Source organism: Phalacrocorax carbo, chromosome 1, assembly GCF_963921805.1.
Source record: "Phalacrocorax carbo chromosome 1, bPhaCar2.1, whole genome shotgun sequence".
Taxonomy (NCBI): domain Eukaryota; kingdom Metazoa; phylum Chordata; class Aves; order Suliformes; family Phalacrocoracidae; genus Phalacrocorax; species Phalacrocorax carbo.
The window spans coordinates 44,121,954-44,145,812 of NC_087513.1; the positions used below are offsets into that span (position 1 = coordinate 44,121,954).

At 40.5% G+C, this 23,859-nt stretch overlaps 1 protein-coding gene across 4 annotated transcripts in view; it reads left to right on the forward strand.

The window, feature by feature from the left end:
- The window catches only part of SYT1 (synaptotagmin 1), a 362,867-nt gene extending 339,248 nt beyond the window's left edge, over positions 1–23,619 (forward strand). For all 4 annotated transcript variants that reach the window (XM_064450060.1, XM_064450045.1, XM_064450067.1 and 1 more), the window contains 2 exons: positions 15,591–15,724; positions 20,496–23,619. In XM_064450060.1, the coding sequence (XP_064306130.1) occupies positions 15,591–15,724; positions 20,496–20,702 (341 nt within the window). In that variant the 3' untranslated portion in view covers positions 20,703–23,619. The remainder of the gene's footprint in view (positions 1–15,590; positions 15,725–20,495) is intronic.
- Positions 23,620–23,859: the final 240 nt, after the last annotated feature.

Consider the following 23,859-nt stretch of genomic DNA (forward strand, 5'->3'; position numbering starts at 1 on the left):
CCATGCAATAGGAGTAAGATTTTCCCACATTTTGCAGGTTACACACTAAAGTGCCTTGCAGATCTGGCCCTCATTCATGCACAGCAGATACAAAATCCTTAGATTTCCATTACATCTACATGGATTTGCATCCTTTCACCAATGGCATAATGGATTAGTTATCTTACAGACCCTCTCTGTTAATTGCTAAAAATACATCTGTGCACATATGTGGAAGTATAATAACAAGTCCTGTGTTCTGCCTCCACACACAAAGAGATGAATCATTAGCAAATCTTGTACTTCAGGTGAGATTTCCTACGGACTACAAGGCTGATCACCAGTGAAAGGGTGACTGCGTCTCCAATTAGGGGAAGTCTTAATGGAAGGGCCAGATTGGCTGTAAACTGAAATTTATGTCAATAGAGTGAAAGCAATTTACACAAGCTCCACTGCAGTATAATGATGCCTTTCCAGCCAAAAAGAATGTGTTAAGAACATTTGAAGCTGATCACTGATATGTATCTTGGGATTATTTCACTCTGCAGTAAAAAAGAAATGTAAGGAACAGGGGTTTCTCATATCTGCAAACCTACTTTTGAGCTACCTTTCAGTAGAAAGCACGATAAAAGTGAAAACAGATAAAGAAGCAGTCAGACCTGCTGCTTAGGGTTTGTTTTTTAATTTTTATTTATTTTGTTTCCTCAATCACTTTGCTTTACTCATTTGGCTGGAAGGCAAATGCGTTCCCTGTTGATTTATCTCCGCTCAGCCAGCGGCTTTTGCTACTTGGTTTGATTCCTAATATGGTAGCAACAGCAGATTTTGTCTGACTTCCAGAGGGCTCCTCTCAGCTCCTGGAATGCAGCAGGGAAAGAGTCCTGCAGAGACCAACAAAGACAGTTGTTGCACTAAGACTAATAAAGACCAGAAAATGGGCTTCCCCAGATGCGCTGAAATTCCTGCTTTCACTACTCTCTAAATCACTAGTTCTGTCTTACTTTACGGTAAGGCCACGAATGGTTTCCCATTACCCGCCTGAATGCTCTTTCTTGATCACATCAGAAAATATATTTTTCGATGAGTTTGGAAAACACCTACTCCATCACAATAAAGTTTTTATTATGCTAGTGTATGTGTTGCTGTACCAGTGGATTAATTATAGCACAGAGGAATAATATGGGAATTGGAAAAAACCATTGGATTTCCCCTTTTATTTTGTTTTTCTTACTTATTCGTTTCAATGCACTTAGCTTTTCAGTGCTCTGAAATATCTGCTGTCCATTACAGAAGGAAACCGATTTTCTGTATTTTTTTCTTCTTTTAATAAAGTGTTCCTCAGGTAATAGGCTGTCAAACTCACTAAATCTAGAAATGGCCTTTGCTGGTGACATACCAAAATCCAAAGGATTAAATTCCTCCACCAAGCAGTCTCTAAAAGGTTAATATGGAGTTTGAAATTAATTTCATTCCAAATACAGAACAATAGTGTGCAGTGACATGGCTTTGTGATAAGCATTTGTTAAAGCTAAATCCTCCCTAAGCCCTGCAATTGTTTTCCTTTGTGCTAATGGCAAGCTAACCGGAGGTACTCCCTCTCTCTCTCTCTCCCCGCCCCTCTCCGGAGGGTACCAGAAAGGCAAGTTTATTGTTTGCTAAATCTGACTATTTTTTTTTAATTAAAACCTCAGTTCTCCTTAGGTCATTCTTTTTAACATTTGTGATCTTAATTTCTGACAGAATTTTTTGTCCTTCTGAAATCCACAAATTTAATATTGTTGCCTGCTGATTGTCATTACTGGCATGTACATTAAACAAAAAGAATTTCATTTATTTCGTATTGCTGCTGAGTGACTGTCCTGACTTTTATTGTTCACAGGCAAAAAAAAAAGAGGCCTATTGTCACCTAGGTACTGACTAATCCAGAAGAATGTTCAGTAGGAGTGTCCAGAGGAAAGCTGAAGCTGGGACTGCAGGGGAATTGATTGCTTCACGTTCTTACCAGTGATTTTTAATAGAAGTTAGGTGTCTTTGAAAGTGGACCAATCTACAGCTCCAAACACTTCATACCTTTGAAAATCTATTCTAAATTTGGCGAACATTGCCTGAAAAGAGTTTTGCTTTTGAGCTTAGTTTCACTGAAATTATTTGGATTCTTTATTATACACAACACATACTGCCTTGGCTTGGAAGTGGTGTCATCCACCTTTCCTTTGCTGTGGTTTCAATCAATAGGTTCCAAAGAAAAACACTTACCAATTTCATTCTTCTGTCATCCTCTTCCTCATCTGATAACTACAAACACTCGGACTTGTCTTTTCAAATATTCCTACCTTCAATTACGAAGAGCCAAAGGCTTTCTGAAATTCATATGTGCTTTTTGGATTCCTGGATTATTTGATTTTATTACAGATCGTGATCCCTTGACTAAACTACATCGAGACCTTGTTTCAATGAGTAGCACCAAGAAATATGCTGAGCTGCCTAGATTCAATCTGGTTTGTCAGTGAAGCACAAGATCAGATTGCTCCATCACTTTTGTACCAAATTGGATATCTGCTGTATAAATTTGTAGCAGGTATCCAAGCTGAAAACTATCATGTACCTTTGGATTTCTGATAGGTTGTGTCATGTTTGACTGGCTTTTAAGCTGAAGTGGTGCTCAGTAAGTGGTGCACATGTCAGTCAAATATCCATTTGTGCCATTAAATGGCTGGGACAATTTGAAGAAGAATTTGGGTACATTGGGGCATGAGCTATTGGTCGTGTTATCAGAAATACTTCCATCTTTCATGTAATGACACCATTTGTCAAGTTGTCTGTCGTCCCATCTTATAGCAGGACTAATGTTCTCAGCAGCAGAGGTTTCCTACTGCAGATGCGGTTGGCCTTGAACACTTGTTCTTTAGTCTACCTTGAATATTAGCCCTTAAATACATCCTGGTCTTGTTCTTTTTTGTAACTTGTCTGGAGTAAACAAACAAGGTAGATTGTTTGTCCTACCAAGGACTTCAGCACTTCCATAACTCTTCAGTGGGCATGATCTAGATGTTACTCTTGTCTAAGTGAAAATTTGCCTTAAGTTTCAGGTCACTGCTTTTCATTATGTGGAATCGACAGGAATGCGAGCAGGCATGCAGCCTCCCAGCACTTCCTCTGCAAGTGCCTGAGTTAAAAATCTGACCTTCAGGCTTTTCAAAACTGGGTGGTGGTTTTTTTTTTTGATACTGCAAAATAGGTTTTCACTCAGCTGTCATTTTTGAAAAACAGATATAACTTAGCTGAACTCAGATGAAACTGCTGATAAATTTAGCCTACGTTGTAACTTCCCATGCTGAGATTGAGATGAAGATGTTGCCCATCCCAAGAGAGTCTGCTTTTGATCTTCTTTTCCTTACTGTGGTTAAACTTAATCCAAAACAAAGCAAGTCTTCCCAGCAATATTGGGAAACACCATCCGGAATGGTTCCTTCTGCTCTCTGAACAGATGCAGTTCTTGCCTTGCAGTATTCTGGGAGTTTTCTCCTCACCACTAGGAAGCACATCAGCTGGGCTTGTCTGTAGCCTTTGCTCTGAGCAGAGAGTAGGGAAAGGTTTCATGTGGCCTCTGTGTCTAAACAAGCACAAATAAACAACTGTACCATGGGTTGCTTTAGGTTTCATATATGGGATTGGTGGTATATGTGTTGAGGCAGTAAAAACTTTGATTCTCTGAATGACACTAAAATTAGGTGCCACAAATAGCCTATATGAATGCCCAAAATACTTTCAAAAATCCAGCTTAAGAGACACTGGATGTGTTGGGAAGCAGGAGAGAGGGAGAGGAAGAGAGCCATTAAGTATTTTCTCCAAGTAATTCTGAATGCATGTTTTGTACGCTAAAAGCAAGACTGCAATCTTGTAGCTCCCTCCTTCCATTTACATTTTTCCTTAAAGCTCAAATCTAACAGAAAAATAATGAAAACAGAATGAGAACTGATATTTATATAAATATTAACTTATTAGGTGTAAAAAGTACTAGGAATATTATTTCAAACTGACACTGAAAACCGGATGCTGATGGACTCCCTTTATATACAGCCACTGATGAATGAAATGTAGTTTGAAAGTCTTGATATGCTCTTAAAATAAATATCAACCCTGATAAAGCATAACTAGGGTTGGTTTCTCAGCTGTGAAGAGTTTGGATCAGGCTGCTTTACTGGTAGTCACTGATGTTGTAAGACTATTTTTTTTATTCCTTTGTACTGCAGCATTCCTGCAGTATTAGCTTTCAGTGCTATTTCTAGTTTAATCATCTGAGTCAAAAAAAATGTCTCTTTCACACTGTCTAAGACTGAAAGCTTACCTGAATGAGAAAAGCAGCTTGCAAAATAGAAGCAATAAGTATTTATTAAAAACATCAGAATTATTTTGCAATATATTGGTTTGCATTTTTCTGGTGACTCATTTATATGAGCTAAAGTAATTGGGTGTTTCCTATCCTTTCTATCCTATGTAGATAAAATATCCTGCTGCTTTGCTTTTCTACTTTTGCTATCCTCTGCTTCTCCTCCCAACTCACCTAACATTATTTTGGACTATGAGGGTATGGAATACACGGTCATAACTGGGTTTGCTGGATTTGAAAAAAAATCTCACCTGTAAACAATGATAGTCCACTGTTTTTGATGTGAGGCAGCCTTTATCACTGCCTTTGTCTTCTTTTGAGTGTTCCTTCTAACCCTCTGCGGGAGAGTATATAGATTACCCTTAAGCAGGGTATATTAGCTTTTTTCTATGTAAAGATGATCACAGCACAGTAGTACCACGCTGATGTGCAGCCACGCTATAAAACCTTACTGTGGTAATATTGACATGAAGAGTCTGTAGCACGAAATGTATGTTCTTGCTACAGTAAATTGCTAATACACTAGTTAGACCAGTTTTTATTTTTAATAGAGGTTTTTCTGTGTTTCAGAGTTGAGTAATTCCTTTGAATTAATATTGCCACTCACTCCAGTGTGGTTTTCTTTATTACCCAGTATTACTGGAACTCCTATCTGTCCTCAGTGCAGTTTGAGATTAGGACTTGTTTTGCCTCACAGCTGACGGGTTTGGGTTTTGGTGATAGACGGGGTTTTGGGGAAGAGGGGAATAATCAGAAGAGGAATATGTTTGTTATCAGTTGACAGTTTATGAAGGGGAAAAACATGTGTCAGCTGTTTTCAGAGGAAGAAAATGGATGTGGAAGGTTGCTCTCTGCCGCACCACGGTCTCTATAATGTTTGTCCTAAGTAAAGGTGCCTCAGTGCTTGCACATGGCAAAATATTCCTTTTGAATAAGTATCATCTATACTTCTTTCTGACTGGTATTACTTCCTTTCAGTCAGTTTTTCCTATGAGCACAGCCGTTCACTACATTTTTTTGCTTTCTTCCAGTTATTTTTGGGTGTCTGTCCTCACACTTGTCACACTTGTCTCTGTGTGGCTCAGTAATTTTCCTCAGGACAGTCATCCTAGCTATTTGAGCCTGGAAGCACAGAGAAACATAACCATGCAAATAGAAATTCTTGACTAACCAAAATTTGTAAATGCCCCTGAGTTTCTTTCAGTCAATTTTCCAAAAGTCTTGATAGTCACACAAGTGACACGTCCAGCAGCATCACCTACTGGGATTCCTAAACTGGGAGCTTTTCTACCACCATCCAGGATGCAGCTGAATAGCTGTATGCAGTAAATATCCACAGGAGCAGAGGCCCAAAGATGATCGCACAGGCAAGGTGGGCAGGGGCACTCAAAGAAAGGAAACCTGGTACCAACCTTTGCTCCACTGAGTAACTGAAAAGAGCACAAAAAATCACAGAATCACAGAATCCCAGGTTGGAAGGGACCTCAGGGATCATCTAGTCCAACCTTTCTAGGAAGAGCACAGGCTAGACAAGATGGCCCAGCACCCTGTCCAGACAACTCTTGAAGGTGTCTAATGTGGCCGAGTCAACCACTTCCCTGGGGAGATTATTCCAATGGTTGACTGTCCTCACTGTGGAAAATTTCCCTCTGGTGTCCAATCGGAATCTCCCCAGGAGCAACTTGTGTCCATTCCCCCTTGTTCTCTCCATGGGACTCCTTGTAAAAAGGGAGTCTCCATCTTCTTTGTAGCTACCCCTTAAGTACTGGTACATGGTGATGAGATCCCCTCTGAGCCTCCTTTTCTCAAGGCTGAACAACCCAGTTCTCCCAGCCTATCCTTGTACGGCAAGCTTCCCAAACCTTTGATAATACAATGAAAATACAATGTTCTTCTCAGCAGAGCAGACTGAGAACATGTTCCTCATATCTTACAACCTTGTCTCACTCTCAAGAGATGGGAAATGTAGGTTCAGACCTTTCAGCCAACGGAGAGTTCTGAAGAACATTCCCTAAATCAGCAATTAGCAGTTTAACCTCTTGGCTATCAGCAAAAGAGGGTTGGAGAAAAAAAGCTAGTGTTTAATTGCTCTATTTTGCAAAACAAAATATAAAAAAAGAAAAACAACCCTAAGCCAGCACAGCTGTAGGAAGACAGTGGAGACTGGAAAAGGTGAAGTGTAATTCCGCTCCATCACAGTTTTTCCAGGCAAGTTGAGACAGCTCTCTACCCAGGTGTCAGGCCCTTCCAAACCCCAGCCTTCACCAGCTGATGCCCCTCATGTGTTTGCTTTTCAGCCTGATTTTTGAATTGTGACCTCCACTAGGCATCACATGCCTCCGAATGAGGTAGGACAGTTCTCTCCCTGCTCCCTGCCTCCCCAAATACTGATACCTCTCTCTGCTTGGCCTGGTTAGAGAGCCAGCTCAGATCTGGAGGACTTCAAGGTACATACTAACAGTCTAGTGGGATACATCATTATATACCTAGCTCCTGTTTTTTTCTGCTAAAACATCCCACATGGTCTGCTCTTTAACCTTGGATTGTTTGGGTTTTTCTATATTATGCGCTTCTGCTTCTCTCTCCACTGTTTTGCCTGTTGTTACTCCTTAGCCAGTATGTATTCTCTCCTCCCCAGTTCACTTGAGGACAGTATATTCAATATCTCTAAGCCTCTGTGTATTATCTTCTGGTATTTTCAGTACCACCAATTTAATAAATATAAATGTAATTAATTTTTTCTCTATATCACCAAAAGGCATTACATAAATTCAAACTCAGCAGTCTGCTGGAATTTGCTGCCTGAAATACTGGCAGTTTGCTTTGGTTTCTGTCTGAATTCCTGTACTGGAGAGTCTGCCTGTATCAGCAGCCCTGATTAATACCTTTCCACCATTTGATGTTAATGCTTACCTCATCTTAGTTGCTACTGTATTCTTTCTATTTGTACACAAACACAACATTACAATATGCTTTTTTATTTCTTTATTTGTTATCTGAGATTGCAGGTGCCCTTCTCCAGTATGTTAAAGTTTTAAAATGCCATGCTGTCTTTCCCCCTCCCAACTACGTTCGAGCTTCAGGAGCAGTCAGTTCCTCCCCTTTTGGTCCAAATACGGGGGAGTAAGGTTTACTGCTTTGATGCTCGTAGTTTCTGTGTAATCACATTCACGAAGTGCTTGGTTGAGTTGCTTTGCTTTTCCACAAGAGTATTCTCTGTTTACCCACAGTCAAAACTCAAGGTGCGTTTTCCTGTTGGTTCAACCCACATTTGCTGCGCTTTATAAAACTATTTGTTTTGCCTGTGTGCAATTATGCTGAAATGAACTGCTTGGATGCAAGAGAGACAGATCATCTGCCCTTGCTCTGGCAGTAAACTTAATCGTAAGCACTAATTTGTGCTGTTTTTAAATAAGAATTTTGGCTGCTTTTTTTTTTTTTTTTTCAGTTTTCTGCTACTTTTCCCATCTGGCGCTGTAACATTTGTTGTTATGTTCCAGTTGGAAGCGCTGTGGGTGGAATTGCAAACTCGAGTGCTGGCTGAATAGCCCTTAGGCCACTGTGAACATATCTGTTTCCTCTGTCAGCTCTACGTGTTCAGCAACCTCAGTTTGGGATTCTTGGGTGAGGGAATCGTTGGCTCGCTTCCGGTTTTACAGCACCTCATCCTTCCCAAGGCTCCCTGGTTCTCTGAATTCAGCATTTCAATAGCAACTTGATGTTCATCTAACTGCACAACAGTGAAGAGTTGTTGGGACTGCTTTGCTGTACTCTCTGTTTACCTTTTTTTTTTATTACAGGCAGGCTGTCATTAGTTCTTATAAACACCAACCCCATCTTCTCCACTATAAATGGATTATTGGACTCCATCATTCCTATGAGAATCTGTCTAATGTTATTGAACACGAAATTGCAAATGTTTTCATTTCTAAATCAACATCTTGCAGCATCTTCTTTAAAAGATGCTGATGGAAATATGTAATCCAAAATCATCTAGCTTGTTACACTACGACATATGAGCAAGAAAGGGCCTGATGGGCAGCGTACGCTGTGTGTGTGCGAGAGCTACATCTGGAACAGTTCACGCATGGGGCATAGATAGACATTAACAAGTGTAATACAAGTCTTTTTAACTAAACTGTTTGCAGCTATCCGGGCTGCTCTGGCAGCCTATTTGGGCTGCTTGCAATTTCTCAACTCCTTTCGTGGCCAGTATGCTACTGGGTGGTGTTGGGAGAATCTCCCAGGCACACCACTCAGTCCTCAGCCCCCTTATTAGAGTGATTTTAAAAAGTGTTTTGCTGGGGTCAGGACTAGCATAGATGCTACACAGGAATCTACAGTGAATACCTTTGCTATGCACCTTTCTCTTGTGTATTGATCAAGTACAGGCTACAGCTAAAGGTTTGGCCCATAACATCAAGTAATCTGTAGCCCAGTGGGGTTATGGGAGCTATGATGAGGCCCCAAGTAGCTAAATATAAAACATCAGCTGAGGATTGGACATCATGTAGCAAAAAAACTTGTAAAAAAAAAAAATCAACAATCCTGTTTTCAGGGGAATGTAATAAGAAAAAAAAAACACAAACCCTATATTTTATGCCAAGAGAATTGTTTCTAATGAGAATGTTTTCCAACGTTTCCCTTGAGACATCAGCTGCTCCTTAAAAATAATGTTCCAACTTTAATTTGCTCATTTATGGAGGAAGGTAGAAGGCCCAACAGCTTGTGTCAATGAATATAAACTATAACTTTTATGCAATCTAGAATGTACCATAGCACTTGTACTCCTTCTTAGTAATTGTACCTTGCATTGTTTCTTCCCCAGATAACACATTTTCCCCCTCTGGCTTTCCTTCCCATTTGAAGCTTTCCATTCATCTGAAAAATACTAGTTTAGACAATCCAGGCACAATATCACTCTAAACTCATTATTTCGGAGACTTTAATTATCCCCTCTCATCCATACATGACTACACAGAAGAAAAAAAGTCAGGACAAATTATCCATGGCTCAGACACCACAGGCATCATGTGAATCATCCCTCTCTTGGGAGAGGAGGGTTTGTATGCCCACGGAGGGAGCGTGTCCCATGGTCCTTGGGAAGAATCAGCAAATCTGTGGGAACTCCCAGGAAAGTTTATCCTGTTTAGCTCTGCTCTCACAACTCTGCTGCTTTCCACAGCACAGCTGTGACAGCCGCTTCTGTCGCTCTCAGAAGGGAGAAGCAAGCGTGCAGGTATTGCTGATGCTGTCAGCCTTCATCCCTGGCGCAGTCTCTATAGAAAATAAAATTGTTTGCTGTATAAAATTGCTGTTCTTCCCTCTGCCACTCCTGAAAGCCAAAAAAGCTTTGTCTGAAGGGTGTTTGCACAGAATAGGAACAGGTTACGGGTACGATATTGAATCTAGCACTGCCTGTGCTCCTGTCTAACGCCTTTCCTCAGCTTTCCACCCCGCTGCTCTGTTGCAGGATGAGAGCGATTATGGCTCTTTAGCATGGAACTAACGGTCCACCCTGCAAGTCACCGCTGTCCTAACTGTCTTTTCAGAGCCATTTTATAATGCAGCAGGGCTGCATTTCCAAACTTGATTTTCTTCAGTTATTGTATCAATTGCCAAGCTCTTCAGGAACTGTTCTGCTTCCTGGAATGGAAACTCTACTGTCTGCTGACACTTTGGCTCTAAGTGTCAGTGATGGGTGCTTTGGCACAGGCTTGGCATAAATTTTCTTCTGATAGGGAAAAACACATGCTAATTAGCACCCAGTTTTCCTGAACATTTTGAAGACAAAAGTACAGCTGGAGACAATTCTGGCACCATATTTCTTCTTCTTGATTTCTGCATTCGAGTTAATATCTTTTTACAGTGTTTTGTAATCTGAAGCTTCGTTCAGCTATATCTATGACTAGTTTGTTCTGGCTCACTTTTTTTCCTAATAATCATGTTAGGTTTACTCAAGGCTTGTAGAGGGTTTTCTCTGATCCCACCACACAGAGCTGTGTGGGATTTCTTCCTTTAAACCATTAGGCTCCCCCCACACCCAGACTTGGGACTGTAATGGCACGCCCAGTCAAATCCAGTGTTACCCCTGCAGCATTTTTCAAATTTCTCAACTTTCTAGGCACTTGCTTTTCATATTTTCAATAGATTACAGAAGCCTTACAAATATGTATTAAAAACCAGCACCATCCTTGTGTTTGCATTCAGAATAAACCACTGTAGTAAAATCACTCCAAGCTGAGTACTGTGTTGACACTTTTCTGCTGAAGATCAATACAGTTGGAAATTTGTGTGCTGAATTCTTTCCTACCTATGTAGAAAATTATTTTTCATTAACTACTGATGCCTGTCTTAAAATCCACTGACAAGCAGGCATTCTCAGGTTCCCCTTTTTCCGCAGATACTGTCATGTTCTTTTGAGTTGTAGTATTTTCTTTCAGCTGTAAATTTGCATGCATCTTGTCTACAACATGAGGATGATGAACTAGTCATTATTTTAAGAGGGTTCTAATTGTATGTATATGCTTCACAGTCCAAATGACTCCAGAAGTCTTTACCTGCTATTACATACCATTTCAGTTATCCTTTAATGTATTGACATCTTGCTGCAAACTTCAGGAAAACAAAATGTGTCCGTGAGTCCCCCAGTGCTTTTAAAGCGGTTCAGCTAGCCTCCCTTGAGACATTGTTGTAAAATCTACAATGCCCAATTAGTTATGAATTTTACATCTTTTTAGCATTCATGGCTAGACTGTTAATGAGGGAATAAATAGCAGAATTTTATTTAATCCCACACATTGCTTAACATGAATTATTAAGCAAGGGACATACAGCCATTCTGTCCCCTTTGACAGAGGGACATCCATAGTGATCTGGATCAACACCCCTTCTTCCAGACAGGTGGGCAAGGTCCGTCCACAGATACCTGTGGATGTAATGTGGGTCTAAATTCCTGTTTACTTTAAAGGAATAAAACTGGAGGGAAAAACAGAATGATGTTCACCTCTTCTAACTTGAAATTTCTTCAGTGTAACTTTACATGAAAGCGAACAGACTGTCTTGTATCAGTGGAGAGAAAGAAATATTTTGGGGTGCGAGTGATTTACAGATATGTGGAATGATATAACTATCCCAAATACAGAAAGACAAATGCTTATTTATTTTCACTGGCGTCAGATGTACGCTTTTCTACTTGGTCAAAAAATTCTGTCCTTTACGCCCAGGCTATGCATGTACCAGACAATTTATCATTGCTGGGCTGGAATATCAGTTCTGTCATCCTCACTAGTCTCACTTATTCAGTGAGACTATTTACATATTAAAGTATTACTCAGCATGAGTAATGGTGCCAGCGCTGAGGTTATGTTGCAAGTAGAGAGAAGAGATATTTCCATTAGCACTAAACCTTATCTCAGAAAAATCACTGGAGACTGGCACTTCCCAGAGGTTCTGCTTTCTTTTGATTATCCTCCCTTCTTCTAATAATTGACTCCAAGCAGTTCAGCTTCTGTTATTTGGTAGAACAGAATCTTTCTTTTTCAGAGGTTTATTCATGAAGTCACAAGAAAGTCTGTGCTTAGGCGTCAGGTTGTCTGTGTAGATCACAAGCAAATAGATTATTAGAGAGTTGAGGGAGTTAGGAATAATGTCATGGGATATGGGAAAGTGTAACTGAGGGCAATGCAGTGGTGGAGGAGGTCCTGTATGAGACACAGAAGAATGAAGAGAGGGGAGAACTAGGTAAGACCAGGATACTTTGAGAAACAGGAAGCGGATGTACAATCTAATGAGGAAAAACTCAGTTAAAATCTCTCACGGCACTGTTGAGGCTGTACCTCCAACACTGTGTTCAGTTTTGGGCCCCTCACTACAAGAAGGACATTGAGTTGCTGGAGCATGTCCAGAGAAGGGCAATGAAGCTGGTGAAGGGTCTGGAGGGCAGGTCTTATAAGGAGAGGTTGAGGGAACTGGGGTTGTTCAGTCTGGAGAAGAGGAGGCTGAGGGGAGACCTTATCGCTCTCTACAACTACCTGAAAGGAGGTTGTAGTGAGGTGGGTGTTGGTCTCTTCTCCCAGGTTACTAGTGATAGGATGAGAGGAAATGGCCTCAAGCTCAGTCAGGGGAGGTTTAGATTGGATATTAGGAAAAAATTCTTTACTGAGAGAGTGGTCAGGCATTGGAACAGGCTGCCCAGGGAGGTGGTGGAGTCGCTATCCCTGGAGGTGTTCAAAAGATGTGTGGACGTGGCACTTCAGGTTTAGGAGACACGGTGATGTTGGGTTGACAGCTGGACTTGATGGTCTTAGAGGTCTTTTCCACCCATAATGATTCTATGATTCTATAGCCCATCCACTTACTTGGGCTGGACACCCTGCTCTGATTTTCTGATGAGTAAACTCATCACTTTACTCACTTTAAAAAGTATTTAATACTTTCCTCTGAAACTAGAAAAGAAGGAACATGATTTCAGTTAGGTGATATTCAATTTATATTTGTTTTGGCATGACAGTTTTACCCTTGGATGAAAAAAAATTAGGATATTGTGTCATATGTTATGTCCTCTTTGGTGCTCCATTTGGGACCTCTGCCACTGACAGTCTGCACTACCATGGCAACCTGGTACCACTGGGGTCTTTCCCACTAAAAATCTGGCATTTGACTGAGCCTAACTCAAATCCCCAGATAAACATAAGAAGCTGATCAGGACATGAAAAAGAATACACAGAAACATAGCTTCTGGGCCTTGTCCCATGACCATGGGTTATCCAGGGTTAGATTTTGCTCTAATACCAGCATGAAGACAGGAAATCTAAAATTCAATAGAAGCAAATCACTTAAAGTGAATGTACGTGTAGACTCCAAGCATTCACATACACTTGAATTCTAGGTTAAAACTATTTTTCTCCAAAATACGGAATGTTTATCAAGATAGGAGTATATCTGCATCACTATATAAGTCATTACTATACAGTTCCTTATAGGCATATGAATAATCATCAGATCTCTATATATTGTCTGTGCAGAAGCAAGGTCAGTAAAGGATTGACTTATATCGAGTGCATTTATTTTAATGGAATTCCTCAGTTCTAATCCGCTTAATAATAATGTATTACTGCACTGTTTAACCTCGCAGCTCACTCTAGTTACTCAAATTATATTTTAACAGCATCTTATCTCATTTCCATATCTTAACACTCTACCACTGGCTCCTTGACTACTGAACTTTCTTACAATTTATTAGCTATACATAAAATGTCATTTTGGAAGTCAAAACAATTGTGTATTCAGCATGGAGCCTCAGCAAAAGTAATAAGGTAGATAAGCTTTTCTCAAGTATCACCTAATGTTGAAGAAGTCCAGATTTCCCTGTTTTCCACCTTCAGACCCCTGTATGTAGTGATGTTGAACTCAGTATTCAAAAAGAACTAGAACTCTGTTGGCTTTCTGCTAGCATTTCTGCTGTTCACATGCTACTCCTTAATTCATACATTGTGCAGCCAAAAGGAACCTTTGCAATCCCCTGTCTAGCCTCGAGCGTAAACCTACCTAGATTTCATTTCTATTTGAACTTGAGTCTTTTGAGGGAGAAGGAATCTTAACCCTCTGTAACAGAGAGTTCACCACAAACACTGAGGAGCTACTCCAGCTGTTTTAGTAGTCTTACTACTAAAGTACGTGCCTGTTTCTAAGTGAGAATTTGTCTAGTTCCTTCTCACAGCCATTGGATCCTATTATACCCCTGTCTGCTGGCTTGAAGAATCCACTACCAAAATTATGCTCCCTTCAGAGCTACTGTAGACTGTGATCAGGTCACTCCAGTAACTGTCCTGAACTCCTAGGTCTTCCACAATAAGGCATATTTTGACTGTAGCAGAATGCAATTACTCAGACACTCCAAGCATGAATTTCATTGCAGAGTCATAAAGCGTGGTTTGCTTATTGTGATAATATTTAACTTCAGTGTTAAATTTGTCATTCTTCTTCTGTAGCCCCAACCTTTTCTCAGGAGGGAAAGGAGAAGTCCTTTCCTTTGATAGTTTGCATTCAGGCTCTCATAATTTATGCCACAGATGGTTTGTGGCTGGCTGGTGCTTTGTGTAGCTCCTACAAGCTCGCTAGAGGGAAGGCTTGCCTCGACCTACATCACAGTTCAGCTGCCTGAAGCCAAGTGAGTTACCTAACCAAATTTTGGTTACAATACGATACAGGTTGTTGAAAAGGTTGAGCTTGAGATGCTTCAAAAGGTGCTTCATGGTAGGCCTAAACAGAAAAATAACTGAGCCCAGTGAAGGTACTGCTAATTAACACCACCATGAAAGAACTGCTAGTTCATTCTCTAAATGGGAACAAAGCTCTTGTAACAGACTAAAGACTGATGGTGGTATTCTTTCAAGCAGGCAAAATATCTATTGAAAATATAACCACTGAAATGCCACTTCAGGGCAGTAATATCCAGCAGAGTTTTGCTTGCGCAAGAAATACCTGATTAGGTGCCAAATCAGTTCTGTTCCTTAGCCACCCAAAGCATTACAAAATAACAATGAGAATTCAGTAGAGAGTAGCAAAAACAATTATTAATTCATACCAATACCAGGGCCTGCACCTTACTCTAGTTGCATGAAGCACTAAGGTAGAGGATTGGTATTTAAAGGGCAAAGCCCCTTCCTGCCATGCAGTCTGACCAACAGACACTGTGCTATATCAGTCATGGCCCTCCAGGGAGGTCAGAGGACGGGAAAGCCATGGTGCAGCTCCCACCCAAGGAGTGATGTGAAGAGCTGCCGGGCAGTCACAGAGCAGCCAGCCACCCCTAGCCCTGTGCCTGCCGTGTGTGCGTTCAGCAGCGCTCACGGCTCTTGGGAAAACCGTCCCACAGCTCTTTTGCCAAGAAATGTTGTCAGTAAATAAATAATGTTAAGTAGAAACGATTCCAGGATGCGTACTGAGCTACAGAACGAAGTTAGGTGGGAATTTACCCCTCCCTTGCAGTGTTAAGGAGATAATGCAATAAATGTTTTGTACTTTTTTCCATCAGGAACACTTAGCAGTCATGCAGGAGCTTTTTTATCGTGGAAATTAGGACTTTGTTTAAATACAAGTTGTTTGTTGCTAAAGGTTTTTCTTTTTTTCCATTGAGTCTTAAATTTGCAGGATTGAAATCTGTAGGTAACACACTGAACTACCCTTCTTAGCTCTACTTCTTCTCTTGATTACTTAGATCCCTACGTGAAGATCCATCTGATGCAGAATGGTAAGAGGCTGAAGAAGAAAAAGACTACAATTAAAAAGAACACTCTGAATCCCTACTACAACGAGTCTTTCAGCTTTGAAGTACCATTCGAGCAAATTCAGGTAATGTCAAACAGCGTTTTGTCTTCCCTCTGCATTCCATTTCTCAGCCCTTATAAATATTTAACAGGAATCTTGTTAATTATCACGTGTGCATGCCTTCATTAGCACCTAGGTGCCAGCCCTGTGCTACATTAGATGAGTGTGACTGCTTCAAGAGGGAGATGATAAAATGCACAGTACTCACGAAGCCTTGATTCATCAGTGAGAAATGGATAACTGACATTTTCTGTTAACACAAATGGATTCTGAAAAAAAATTCCACAGGGAGATAGTGAAGGAATGTGCCAGCAGAAGAAGTATAGGGATAAAAGAAAAGGCATATATAGCAATTTCCCCCAAATTATTTGAAATAATAAATTGGCATCATCAGTCACATTTGTGTTCCCTGTCCATTTATCAGTCCCATTTGTTGAAAGTACTGCAGCATCCCTCTTAAGTAAAACATATAATTTCATCCGGTTTTTTCAGTTTTTCACCACACAATGAAAGCATTTTGGTGATTCCTATGCTCCTTGGAAAAAGACATTTGAGAATCTCAGGGTCAGTACTGCAGTGCCTGTTTTCTTGGAACCACAGGGGAGCCTCAGCAGTTGTGCAGGTGCTACTCCTGGAGAGTTCAGTGCCCAAAATTTGGGGCCTCAGAAGTCAGCACGGTGAGCTGGAAGTCACCTACATTAGCAGTGGAAAATACCAGGATGAGGCATCATGTAATTTTGTTCAGGGACGCAGTTACCTGTCTTTGGGCTGCTGGGAAGCAAATCATCTCTCACTCATGAGCGTGAGATTTAATGTCTTCTGATGTTAACTAACCTTTGCTCACAAGAGAGAAGGTCTTAACCATCTCAGGAGGCATGTGGGAAACCCACATCCAATTCAGTCCCTTCCCTAAGCGAATTTGAACCTGTATCTTCAATGTCTTAAGCAAGTACTCTTGTCGCCTGTGCCTGTGGCTTGTGTTAGGAGAGAAACATCATTTCTGCATAAATAATAAGTATACAATTGGCCACAGAGCATAAGATCATCTGTTAGTTGGGTGGTTTGCTTGGAAAGGGAGAGGCTTTGGTCTCTGGTCTGATCTGGGTAATGTAAACCACATAAAGATGGGTTGGTACAGGCCTCCTCCATTTCTATTAAGCCTTTACTATTAGAGTTAATACATTTTGTTCGTTTGCTCACTTGTTAGAGCAGGGCAAGATGTATTGGTTTAAATGTCCTCAGAAGAGAAAAGAACTGCATGTTGGCTTCCCACCTGCCGCGGGGAGCTCTGTGACCATGGAGATGTTAAGAAAGACTATAGCTTTTCTGGGTGGAGCTGAGTGTGGAAAGTGTACTTTCAGGGGCCTCCCAGTTTGAATGACCATAATTAAAACAATCCGGGAATAAATCCTTTTGTGGCTTGTAAGAGAGGCCTAGGTAGGAGTTAGGCACCTTGCTACTATGAGGGTTTAAATAGCTTGGGCCAAATTTCAAGCCAGAAGACATTACCAGTGAAAACTCCCGGACAATAGGGACACAGACACCTCTTGATTAGATGAGAGAATGTTATGAGTCTCGAGACTCTGTGTCTTGGATTTTGATAGCAACTGTACTGGAGAGAAGCCCAGGAGCCAAGGCCTACATTTCAACTAAAGCGATGGGCTTCATTTTTATTGACTTGGTACCAACAAAGATAATAAAACTAGACAAGGTAAGGCACTAGGAATAGTGACTTGGATACATGACTAGCCCATTTAGGAGCTTCTTCATGCCTCAAAGCAAGTACAGGTGTCTGTGGACTGTAGGAATCAAAAAGCGGGAAATCCAGTGAGGTCTAATTCCTATTGATTTTAATGAAAGCTGGTCTGTGTGCTTGTGAAGAATCTCATAACAAGCATCAAAGTCCCAACAGCAAAAAAGATCAATCAAATCAAGCCTCTCTGGCAATTTAGGCAATGAATGTCTTGATTTCCAAATAGGGACCGGACTGGGGAACCGGAATGGGCACCTCCAATTTACAGATCTGAGCTTTGGCATGGTTAGGTGCATTCTGTAGGTACTTGGCCATTTTGCCTTCTAATCCAAGTCAGTTTTGTAAGGCAGATATAGGTCCTTTAAAAAGCATCATGATTTAGCAGTTTAATTTTTTTGCACTTTCTTTTGGATAAGCTTATTAGAATGACTTTATAGCTATTTGCTTTAGTATATAGCCTCATTTTAAAAAATCTGTAATTATGGACTTTGGTCATATGCCAATGTATTCTGGATTTAGTTATAAAAGACTATATTTAGAGGTGATTTCATTGTGGTTACTGAAGTGATTTCATCGTTAGGAAAACACATTTTTAAATGTTATTTAGTCTTAACATGGTAACAATCAGTGACTTTGGGGTAATTAATGTAAAAGTCAGTAAGCAAACTTTCACAGTCAAATAAAAAAATAATGGTTATACAAGTTTTATGATGGTAGAGAGCAGAGATGAGGGAGGCAAGCAGCTCAATAGCGGCACACCTGTGTAATTTAAAATGGACCAAACATTAACATTTTCAACAATTCAGCAGTGAATATGGATTCTAGCTCTTCAGGGAAAGAAAGTGATGGCTTGAAAGGTAATGGGAGAACACCACTAGAAAGTCAAATCCTGTTGCTACCGGCAGGTCAAGCATGTGTTTTGCAAGACTGCCACCATAGGTAGCAGTCTCCAGGCCCTTTCAGTCCCAAGAATGCCTAATCACAATGAGGAAGCTGCTAATCCAAGTGTTTATTATCAGAGGTGGTGTTTTCTACTAGCACCTGTTTTGCAGTGCAGCTGTTCCTTTAATATATCGTACAAAGGCAAAGCAATGCTCACATTTCTCTGTAGATTTAAGACAGAGATCTCAGATTAAGCAGCATCTCAGAGTTAATCATCTGAGCTAGCTGTTCTTACATCTTTATAGAGCAAGGAAAAGGGTCTTTTGTTTACAGTGCTCATCGCTGTCATATGATTAACACACACACAAAAAAAAATCCAATAGCAACTAGCCCCCAAGCTTCTAGGTACAGCAGGCAACTTTTTTTTGTACCATAAAATAATAGTCTTATGCTTACTTTTTATATCTGTGATTGTACCATGCATCTAACACATAAATGTTCATTTGGGGAGGTACCATCAGCATTAAAAGTGAGTATATTGCAAACAGCAACACTGAAACATCATTTTGGCATCTAGAAATACTTGCTTCAGGATATTGCCTTTTATCGTGAGTGCTCTGGGGAGAGAGTCTCGGGTTTGATGTACACTTTTGTCATCAGCAACTATATAAATACTTTAGTGCCTGTTGGAATCATCTCTCTGGCTCAGTGAATTGTACAATCTTGTAAGGGAATGGACTCTATAAAATAGACCTCATGAGTCTGGTCTTGCAGCTATGCTTAAAATCATCAAGTTACTTTTAAAAGATAATCCTATTATGAGCATTGAAATTAATCATTCTAGTGAGAAATCCAGATTGTACATACATTTAAAGCCTTAAATTTAAAAACCTGATGCCTGAGAACAAAAGATTTTTCTGGAAGAAATGTGTTTCAGGGTATTTCTTCCTCCATTTCAGGAAACTTGCACTGGAATAAGGGGCTCTGTGTCTTTACCATGGGATAGAAAGGAATCAGGAAAAGAACTCTATGTTCATCTTTAAAAATAAATCTCCCTAAGGAGAAGCATTTACAGTTTAGTAAAATCAGCCCGCGGCTGTTAACATCTTAGGTGCTGTGGGGAAGAGCAGCACTCCACTGAAGGAATAGCTGTTTGTGCTCTTTTGACAAATATTAATGACCCGATGGCGAGGAACACGGGCATGTGCACGCAAACACATACGCAAATGCCTGGCTTGAACATCACCTCCCAGTGCGCCCCAGTCTAACTGAATGGAAAATTGTCTACGAGCTGTGACAGATGGGCTCGTGCAGATTTTGTGGGAATAGTTTAACCCTGTTTGCCAGAGGTCACTGTTCCTACAGCAGAAGTAGCACTCCAACACCGGCTCAGTCACAGGCAGCACCGGGGTGTCAGAGCTCCGAGATGGGAGGGTTTATACTTCTTTCCAGCTCCCCAGAGCATGCAGCTGGTTTTCTTGCCTCATACAAATTTATATAATGCACACAGTGTACACAAACTTAGGTGTTCGCACACACACAGAGATGACTCCACACACATATATGCGCATAGCGACTGTAAGGACTATCTTCTGAATTTATCTGAAAATTACTCATTAGCATGCTGGACGGATGGGTGAGTTGTTCAGAAGCAGAAGAGCAATTAACAGAATAGAGCACCACATTACAAATGTTAACTTGGGGCAGAGCCATTTCTGAATTTTACCTAATTTTTACTTACTTACTTAAACAATAATGATGTGTTAAAATGCACTACTTTTGACTTCGCTTACCTTAAGATCTCACTTTTAGCCCTACAGCGCTCTAGCAGGCTGATTCTTCAATAACAACAAAATAATAATCCCTAGGTTGTTAATTTGTTAAAGGAAGAAAATCAATTCCCACATGAAGCTCTTCGATGAAAAGGGGCAAATTTCAAGTTAGCAGGGAGGTTGGGAACTTAATTTTATTTTAAAGTCTCCCAAGAAGCAAAGACAAAAGTTTGAATTTGCTTCTCACTGGGGGAACCTGCTCTGGCTGTCACACACTTACCCGCGTCGTGTACATGGAGTCTCCATTGTCACTGACTGTCCCAAGATTTACCCCTGCCCGCTGTCCCCTTGCTATCACACTCACTGGTCTTTCTCTGTCTCATTGTAGAAAGTGCAAATTGTTGTGACTGTTTTGGACTATGACAAGATTGGCAAGAACGATGCCATCGGGAAAGTCTTTGTGGGCTACAACAGCACCGGAGCGGAGCTGCGGCATTGGTCAGACATGCTGGCCAACCCTCGGCGGCCCATTGCACAGTGGCACACCTTACAGCCTGAGGAGGAGGTAGATGCCATGCTGGCAGTCAAGAAGTAAATTAAATTAAATTAAATTATGAAGACGAAAAAGAAGAAAAAGCCTTTCTGCATTTGCCCACATAGTGCTCTTTAGCCAGTATCTGTAAATACCTCAGTAATATGGGTCCTTTTATTTCCAGCCATGTGTTCCCGACACAGATCAGTTGTACTTTTAAATTTCCATTTTAATTTGCACAAATTTAAATGTAGAGAGCCCTCTAAAGGCGCTTCATTTCACTACTGCCCCCCAGATCTACTCTTCTTTTAAGCAATATGATGTGTAGATAGAGCATGACAGAAATTATTTATTGTATCACACAGTTGTATATATACACCAGTATGCTGAGAATTTATTTCTAGTTTGTGTATTTGTATGTTGTAAGCGTTTCCTAATCTGTGTATATCTAGATGTTTTTAATAAGATGTTCTATTTTAAATTATGTAAATTGACTGAGATATAGGAGAGCCGATAATATATTATAGGGTAACTATTGTATCGTCTGCATTCCAGAAAAAAAAAAAAATTCCAACTTGTAAGGCACTAGTAGTGTTACACTGACATCTTAAAGGACAACTTAAATCTGAGCTTTCAACTGGACCATCCTAATAACACGCTATGCGTCCGCAGTGAATCTTGGAGGGGCAAATCCAATTGGGTAGACTTCTTTCACAGGCAACTTAGCATGATCTGAGCAGCTCCATGGCTGACCTCAAGGAGACGTAGCCAGAAGCCAGGATAGAATTTTTTTGTATATATTCCAAAGCAAACACATAACAGACTGAAATGGCTTTAGATTGAAAGTTGAGGAAGCAGTTCCATAGGAGGCAACGATTTCAGCTAACATACAAAGCAAGACCGTTGCAGAGGTTGTGCAGGGAGGGGGGGAAGGGAGGGGGGAGATGCAGCAGTAGCGAAACGCTGCCATGAAAACAAGAGTAGCTCTCCGTTATCACCTTTATACAAAATTTGCATACTGTGAATTCCATCCACGTTTTCACGTTATAATGAGTTTGCACATTAGACTTTGTAACAAAATATTTTATTATACTAACTCAGATTAGAAGGAATGCAGAATATTTTTTAGACACAGCCGTGTGAGTTTATTATACAAAATAGTTTCATGGTAAACAAACAGTATTGTAATCCCATCAGAAGATGACAAAATTTAGCCATAGTTCTAAATGCACTTCAAAGTAAGCCAAAAGAGAACAGCTAGTGACCTTTTATATACTATTTATACTTAAGTTTTAATTTGTCCTTTAAAAAAAAAGTGAAAACAAAGAACAAGTTCTAGAAAACTGAAGCAACCTCTTCTGTATACTAGATGCTCGTTTCAGGAGGAGTTTTTAAATGTTTTCAATGTTACTATGTAGTAAATGGCACTATTATGAAGCTATTAGTCATTCCATAAGAGTCTTGAAAGACTGCTCTGTGTATCACTGTGACTGCCGTGTGTGCTTAGAAATGTAGTTTTCTCAGTGGATAGCAATCAATTTATTCCGTAGTGATATTGTAATAATACTGCCATTCCCTTCTACTGCACTGCCGAAGGAACGCATAGCACAAGCAGTTCTAGTTATTATGGACCAATTTAGAACTGGAGAGCTATGCAGGGGACAAGGATGCTATATCGAATGGGTTGACCACGCAGCATTTTGTCAAGCCCTGTGCAATACTCTACATTTCCAGCCTCCCTCGCTCCCCGCCGCTTTACTGTAGATAGTCATCTTATGGCTAGCCAGCATGTCATCTCAGCTTGTACCATCTCATCAAGTCATTTAGGGCATCACTTCTATCTCATGTACCGCCCTTTGAGGCCCCTCGCTTATCTTTCCAAGCTGTGAATATATTTATAATGCTTTGAAGGGTTCATTATTTTCAGCAATGCAAACTACCCCAGAAATGTGGAAATGCTATACCTTTTGGAGGAAGGCATGAGAAGCTAACCATTAATGTTCCTATCAATCAGTTGTATCCGAGAGAAGTTACTGAAAACAAAGATGAATGTAACCAGAGAAATGTCTACTGAAAACTAAATTCCACAGCCTCCCTCAAGACTCTGCTTCTGTGAGAGGTGTGACAGTCTGAGAGGTCAGTGCAGTGATGGCCAAGCACCAGCGTTTTTAGTACATTGGGGGCAAAAGAAGCAGCAAAGAAGTAGGAGGAAAATAAATAAAAGTCTGATCTCTCCCCACCTCCAAAGGGAGAATAGCAAGACCCATTTTCTTTCTTTTTTACATGAAACAGAAAAAAAACACAAGTGAGACATTTTCTGATAGAAACAGGCGCATACATGCAAAGCATCAAGCCAGAATACTTTAAAGTCTTAACCTTAAGGACCAAACCCCACCAAAGAGAAGAAGTAGACAGTCAGCTTTCCAGCATAAGAGCTTCATGGTCTCCAACTTCCAGTTGTTCATTCAGGATAGCTGCAGGTTCAAACTGCCAGGACTGACTCATTGAGTTAAGGTATTCTTAATGCTTTCTCTTCCTACACTGCCAGACTGAATGTCACCGTAGAACTGGTTTGTAAGGGACAACGATTCTCAGAGACTGAACCTGCCACGTGACCAAGATGACATTTTCATGCTCAAAGAAGCCACATGTACCTTTCTGACAAAGCTGTGTGAAGTATTAGAATCTGATGCTGTAGAAAGATCCTAGTTGCCTTTGTGTATATTTACTGCCTGCTTGAGTGTTTCTCTGTGTGGGTTTTCTCTGTATCTTGTAGAAATGTTTGGGGTGTTTTATCCTGCCATATCGCTCGTGGCCCGCGAGCTGACAACTTTAGCCGTATTTTACCTTCATTTTTGATGAGGTGGTTTATATTTTGTTTCACTTTGTGTAGTGACTTCCCACAGTAGAGTTTTCCAATTGTCGTTAAAATAACATACATATTACACAGATATTCAATAAAAATGTTTTATTTCCTGTTGATGTTCTAGTGTTTCTCTTTTGATCTAAAATTTTTAAAGGACATTTCACTCTAGCACAGTCATGAACCTTGAAGTATCACAAGTGTAATAGCACACCACTTTCTGAGGGGCTGTGAAAAGCTGCTTTCCCCAGTGTGGTCCAGTTGTTTACCTCTTTACCGTGTTTTCCCAAGAGCCTGATTATTTGCCTCCAAAACCATCATTCTCTATCAAACCGTGAACTAGTTTCCATACCATGA